The sequence below is a fragment of the Morone saxatilis genome, unplaced genomic scaffold (assembly GCF_004916995.1).
Source record: "Morone saxatilis isolate NCDOM2014 unplaced genomic scaffold, NCSU_SB_2.0 Contig19, whole genome shotgun sequence".
In the NCBI taxonomy this organism is placed as follows: domain Eukaryota; kingdom Metazoa; phylum Chordata; class Actinopteri; family Moronidae; genus Morone; species Morone saxatilis.
Window position 1 is genome coordinate 8,424,704 of NW_023339751.1, and position 6,000 is coordinate 8,430,703.

Sequence of the window (6,000 nt, forward strand, 5' to 3'; positions counted from 1 at the left end):
TTTGAAAATCTTTTGAAATTTGCTCTTCACATTATAATCCGTTGAGCTTGAGAGGATCCCAAACAAAGTTGCAACCCCTTTGCCTCATCAGAGAATCAGGGTTACATGCATAACCCATAACCTATGGTTCACTGTCTTCACAATTTGTTGGTGTCTTGTTGCGTATCTTTGCTTTTACCTTTTGCCTTTTCAATGTGTAATACTGGATATATTTGATGCAAGGCTCCATTAAATGTTACATCATTCCAGTTTTGTCTATTCGTTAAGCCGTATTCACATTGACAGTGACATAGCTTTCCTCTTCTTAGAAGACCGGTTGTCTTTTCTGGTTAGAGTGACAAAATTGCCTTAGGCACTGCTCCACGTAGTAATAACAGCCTGTTTATTGGCTCTTAAGTGAGTGCGGACCCCTTTTATAACACAGATGTATAACAAGCGCTACTCTAGTGCAATTATAAACACGTAGAGATAGATGTGTCATGTTTTATTGCACTTGAATTGTTTTTCTGGATGATAGGACCCACTGCAGAGAAATTCTCATATTTCTCTACAGGCAGAAATTCTGTCTGTCTTTCCTTTCTTCACTCCTCCTTTACCTGTGCCCGATTATTCTTCTCTTAGCTTCCACCTCATCAGTCACTTTGTAGGAGAAATCTATTGATTCCTTCTTTCCTTCAAGGGTTTCTGTATCAATGAATCAAAAACAGAGAAGAGAAGTTTTATGGTGGAGGATGTCTTAGTAGTGTGATTTAGCAAACTTTTTCATTAAAAATATTTACATTTATGTTTCTTTTATAAGAATGTAAATTATGAAAAATGTATATTTTAAGTAAATTTTGTGTGATCAAGTTCACTTTGCTGTTGTGTACAGGAAATCCCTGTACACCGTAAACACTATCTGGTTGCAGGCCTGTTTTTTTGTTTTAAAGACCAAATAAGTTTCCTTTTGATTTGATTTTGTTAGATAACAACTCATTTGGTAAACTTTAGCTTCCTCCTTTAAAAAATCATAACCTTTCAAACTTTGCAAAAATACCTCAAGTGGAAAACAAATTGCAGTTCTACTTGGTTACAGGTTATTGAAATATATTTTCTTTTTAAAGACCTGACAGGTGTCGCAATGAAAAGTAAAAATGTGAAGCAAATACCTGGTGGAAAACACTTGTGTTAAACAATCAGGTGCCAAACATGTTGAATACGAATGTAATTATTCTGTTATTGTATTGATTGAAGTCTTTACTTTTAAATACTGTGGATTTCATTTTACATGTATTTAACTTACTCTTCTTGATGTTTTTGTGTGTTCTCTGTCCCGTTTAGACCAGTGCACTGTGACAAGATCCTATCTTTTCCTCCACAAGTTCTGGTTCTTCAGCACCATCTACTACTTTGGTAACTGGGCCTTTATTGGGGTAAGTCCACGGATTTAAATAAAATTTAATTTCCTTGAATTTTAGTGAGAATAACAGTAGAATGTTCTGAGTAAATTTGGGGGGCAAAAGATTGGATTTTTAAATTTTTCTGCAAAGATGAATGAAGAACAGTGAAAATAGTCATTTTTTCATGTTTTGAACCATAAAACATTCATAGCAACAACATCTATAAAACATTTAATTTAGTTCAAAAGCAGTTCAAGAGCATTTTCTTCGGGGACTAGTGTGAGAGCAGAAGCACATAATTTAATTTCTGCTCAGAAAAAGGTTACTGGAAAATGATTTTCCAAGACTGCACACAGCTAATCTCCTCAGCAAAATATTTAATAGCCTCTTTCCCGGTGCTGTTGATGCATTCTATCGATCAAATGATCCTTATGAAATATTTCCTAATGCATGCTTTGCTTATTATTTTTAGGCTTTCCTCATTGGTCTGGTGGTGTCCTGCTGCAGAGGGAAGAAGTCTGTGATTGAAGGAGAGGTGGAGGCCGATGACTCAGACTTAAGCGATGATGAATATGTGCACTGAAAATCAGTATTCATTCAGGCGGGTTTGTAGATAATCCAACCATAACTTAAAGGGACTAGAAAGTACAATTTCATAAATAAATAAATGGATGTCAGTAATTTGTCATAATTTAATTTATTGGTTTTGAGGAGTTATTGCAGTGGTGTCTTGTGGTTTCCAGCCTTGTTTTGAGTTGACACATCCCTCCACTTAATGAGACCGCTCAGACTGATTGTTGTGTCTTTCTCAGTCAATATTATTGATGACTTTGGGATTCTGGGAGCGTCCTCCAACTCAATCCTACCTTGAGAATTCACTCATCAACAGTTTGAAACTGACACAAATTGGTCATTTTTCTACTGGAGGAGACACACTTATTGCGGCAGCAGAGACAGAGTCATATGCTGCTCCAAAACTTTATGTCTATTATTTGGAGGCAGAGCTTGGACATAAACTTACTGTTTTTAAATTAAGCACTTTCTAGACCCTTTGAATGGTTCCTGTGACGGTACCCATAGTTGGCTTTAATATATATTTTAAGATAAGGATACAGTGGAGCCTACAAAAACTGCTTGCTTGTTTTCTGAAAAAGCTAATTGGTATAAAAATAATGATTCCTAAGTGTTGACAGCAGTCACGTTTTCAAAGTTTATTTAGCTTGTTTTTGTCTGAGGTTAAATATAGTGCTAGGGGGGTTTGCTGCTTTTTCCCTCTACATTTGCAGTCTCAGACAATTATTTAAAGAAACGTTACTGTACTTTCATACCTGCACTGTGTGAAATGTAAAGGATCAATTGCGGCTGACATGTTTTCGAGGTTTCAGTTATTTCGGGTTTTTAATTAAATGGGTTCAACAGCCTTTTGCTCTCTGTGTTGGAAGAATATGAGAAAAAAAAAAGTTAATCAAAGATATGGATGTAATTTTATTTTAATTAAGGAGTACTTCTCGTTTTTTTTGCCAGTGCTCTCAAGTTTATCAACAGCAGGCATGTTACATAGAACTATTAATTGCTTTTTTCAGTAGTTTGATTTATTTTCGGTGTATTTAGAAGTGTCAAAATGAGTAGCAACTGTTGATTTATTAACAGACTGACAGAAAATGTGAATATAAATGACTTTTTTTATTTGGAAACCAAATATTTGTGCCTTGTGATTGTATTGTAGCATGATGGGCACACACTACTGTATATGCTACCCTAAATTAGCCTCACAGAAATCAGCCTGTGTTTTTGTTTTGAGATATTAGTCTTCATTGAGAATCAGTGAAGGCCAGCAGCTGGAAATGTGGTTAGGTGATGGAGAGAAGTCTCATGTAGTCTCCCGTGACAATAAAATGCTGAAAATAATGCTGTTGTGGAAGTTGTGTTAATATTTAATGATACCTGTATTTAATGGAATAAAACCATTTTAAACACAGTCCCTATTGGCCCAGACTCAACTATCTTTGGCCCTTCTTTTCATACCCAGTAATCAGTGCAAAGTTAGTTCTCTCTTTTACATAGCATGATGATCAGTCAATTACATTGGACGAAGTGAATGAGTTAAATAGTTCTCAGGGTTCCCACGCATCCTGGAAAACATGGAAAACCTTGTAATTAGCAGACTAGTTTTCCAGTCAAGCAAACACTTGGAATTTGGATAAGCTATGTGGTAGGACACTTTTAAAGCAGGTTGACCAGACACGTAACGGAAAAACACTCAATATAGCTGTTCAGCAGTGTAGTTTCTCAGAAACCGTAAGCAGAATTCCCAGAGAGCCCATTGGAAATGCTATAAATGGTCATATCTGCATGCATACAGCTTATTATTGATCAAATTTGTTGGTTGTTAAGCGCATGCACAGTGATGTTGATAACGTGGAGTGTACAATAATCACAGTGAACCCTGCATCATTAAAAAAGGAGTCAATACTGGGCCTACCGGTAAGTTATTTGACCGTTTGTGAGCTAGTGCTGTCCTGTATTGTCAAGAAAAAAACTCCTGGAAGGAGTGTGTGAACCCTGAGTGTAAACCTTCTACTTTATAATGCCCAGTGTTTTAGTCAGGCCCTTTTTTTTATTAAAACCAATAAAATCCCTTGCAACACAGTATAGGGAGCATATTTTCAGAAGCTAGGAGAGTTTGAGTAAAGACTGTCAGCCATTTTTCATTACCAGCCTGTCCCTGCTATCAAATAGTCCCCCAACATCTGATCATTTCTCATACTGCTGTCTAAAAAACATATTGGCTATGTGGTTTCTATTGAGTTTTTTCCTATGAAATCTAACTCTCTAAAGTTTGTGATGAAGATTTTAAAAATAGGAATATATTTTGTGTTATATAAAGTATGTATCTTCATTAAGTTCTGACTGTAATGAGTGTTATGACCACATTGTGGTCAGAGTTTACTAAATCTATTAAGGAGCTATTAAGTACATAAACACAATTAGTAATTCTGTGAGTGAGAAAATGCATTCTGCTGTTCAAAGCTCCGGTTTGAACAAGTTTTTAAGTAATAAGGACATGTATCAAATGAAACTGACAGTTAAATACATCCGCTCATGGATTAACATATACTCAGTGCTTGCTTTGGATGGATTTGCATGAAATTTTGAGTGCATGTCCAATTAGAGTTTGTGGTATGCATACCTTGTCATAACTATTGTACAAGCCTGCTCTCAGTTAAGCCATTATGTGATATGCCACCCCCACATACACTAATAAACCAAATAAGCCTTGAGCCAAAAAAAACATGGAGCCCCACAATTTTAAAGGAGAGGATTGTGTGATCAACATGTCAGATCAGAGGATTTTTGCTGCTCGGAGTACAACTTTTTCTTGTCATACCCCCTTATTCAAAAGCCAGTCTTGCCTCTTTTTTTCCTCCCTTTCTGCCTCGCTTTTTTAGGCATCTCTTTGCAAGTTTGTTTGGGAACAATGAACGCGTTTTAATGTATAAATAAATGAATTAGCTCAAGAAAATAAAAATATTTTTGCAGGGAACTTCAGTACTTGCAAGATCTGCCTGAGGGCCGTACATAACAGATGCATTTGATTTTGACATCATTTGCATTGGCGAACAAAATCAGATTTGATCTTGGATCATAGAACTCGAGTTATTATACAAGTTCAGTTTGCTTCAGTGCTTCATATTAATTTGATTGTCTACTCTAACTGATAACATGAATGGAATTATTAATGTAAGGAGGGGACATGTTAACCTGCCCACTGCTTTGGGGCTTAAGCTTTCAGATTTCCAAATCATTTTAATCCAAGAAAGGAAGCTAGTTAAACCTCTAAGCCACTAAGAAAGCAGTGTGGTTTCAGACTTGTGACCTTAAAAAAAAGTTTTGGTCGTTACATCCAATTTGTGTCATGCCTGACCATCCTGCCAATTACCAGGGGTTCCCAAAAATGTTTATTTCAAGGACCCCACAATAGATGCACATTAGATTAGTCTCCTATTAGGAATCCCCTCTGAGTAGTTTTTTTATTTTTCTATTTTTGGGTTTGAAGATAATAAAGTCTTAATAGTCATTCAATGATCAAACTAGGACCACTATAAAGTACAGTAAATCAAAATGGTCAGCCCCATTACTTCTGTTGCTCTTTTTTGTTCCAAAAAATGTGACAGAAGTTCAGATATTATATTCCTATATTCCGCTGGGGACTACCTACAAACCAGTGATGGACCGTTGTCGGTCCCTGGACCCCAGTTTGAAAACCACTGAGTTAAACAACAGGAAATAATTCACTCCACCATAGTTTATGTGATCATCTAATATCACAACTTTGAGAAAACTAAAAAACAAAACCATAACCGGAAAAACTTCCCACTGTTTGGTTGTCTGACAGCAGATGAAAGTTCAGTTTTTGGTTGTCGTTTTTTTTTTTTTTCTGAAGCAGACTCTGTTTTCAAATAAGGCAGAGATGATTGGTGTGGAGTACTGTAGATACCAAGAGGAATTACAGAACAGTACAGGCATTGTCAGGGGCCTCTGTACCCATCATCTATCTTACTGCTTCACAGGATGAAAGACCATAATGCATTATACAGTGCATGGTAAGTACCTGCTGTGT

The 6,000-nt window shown here is 36.3% G+C and overlaps 1 protein-coding gene across 2 annotated transcripts in view; it reads left to right on the forward strand.

The window, feature by feature from the left end:
* lmbrd1 (LMBR1 domain containing 1) overlaps positions 1-3,357 on the forward strand; it is a 55,399-nt gene extending 52,042 nt beyond the window's left edge. For both annotated transcript variants that reach the window (XM_035663444.1, XM_035663446.1), the window contains 2 exons: positions 1,321-1,412; positions 1,852-3,357. In XM_035663444.1, the coding sequence (XP_035519337.1) occupies positions 1,321-1,412; positions 1,852-1,962 (203 nt within the window). In that variant the 3' untranslated portion in view covers positions 1,963-3,357. The remainder of the gene's footprint in view (positions 1-1,320; positions 1,413-1,851) is intronic.
* The last annotated feature ends 2,643 nt before the right edge of the window (positions 3,358-6,000 follow it).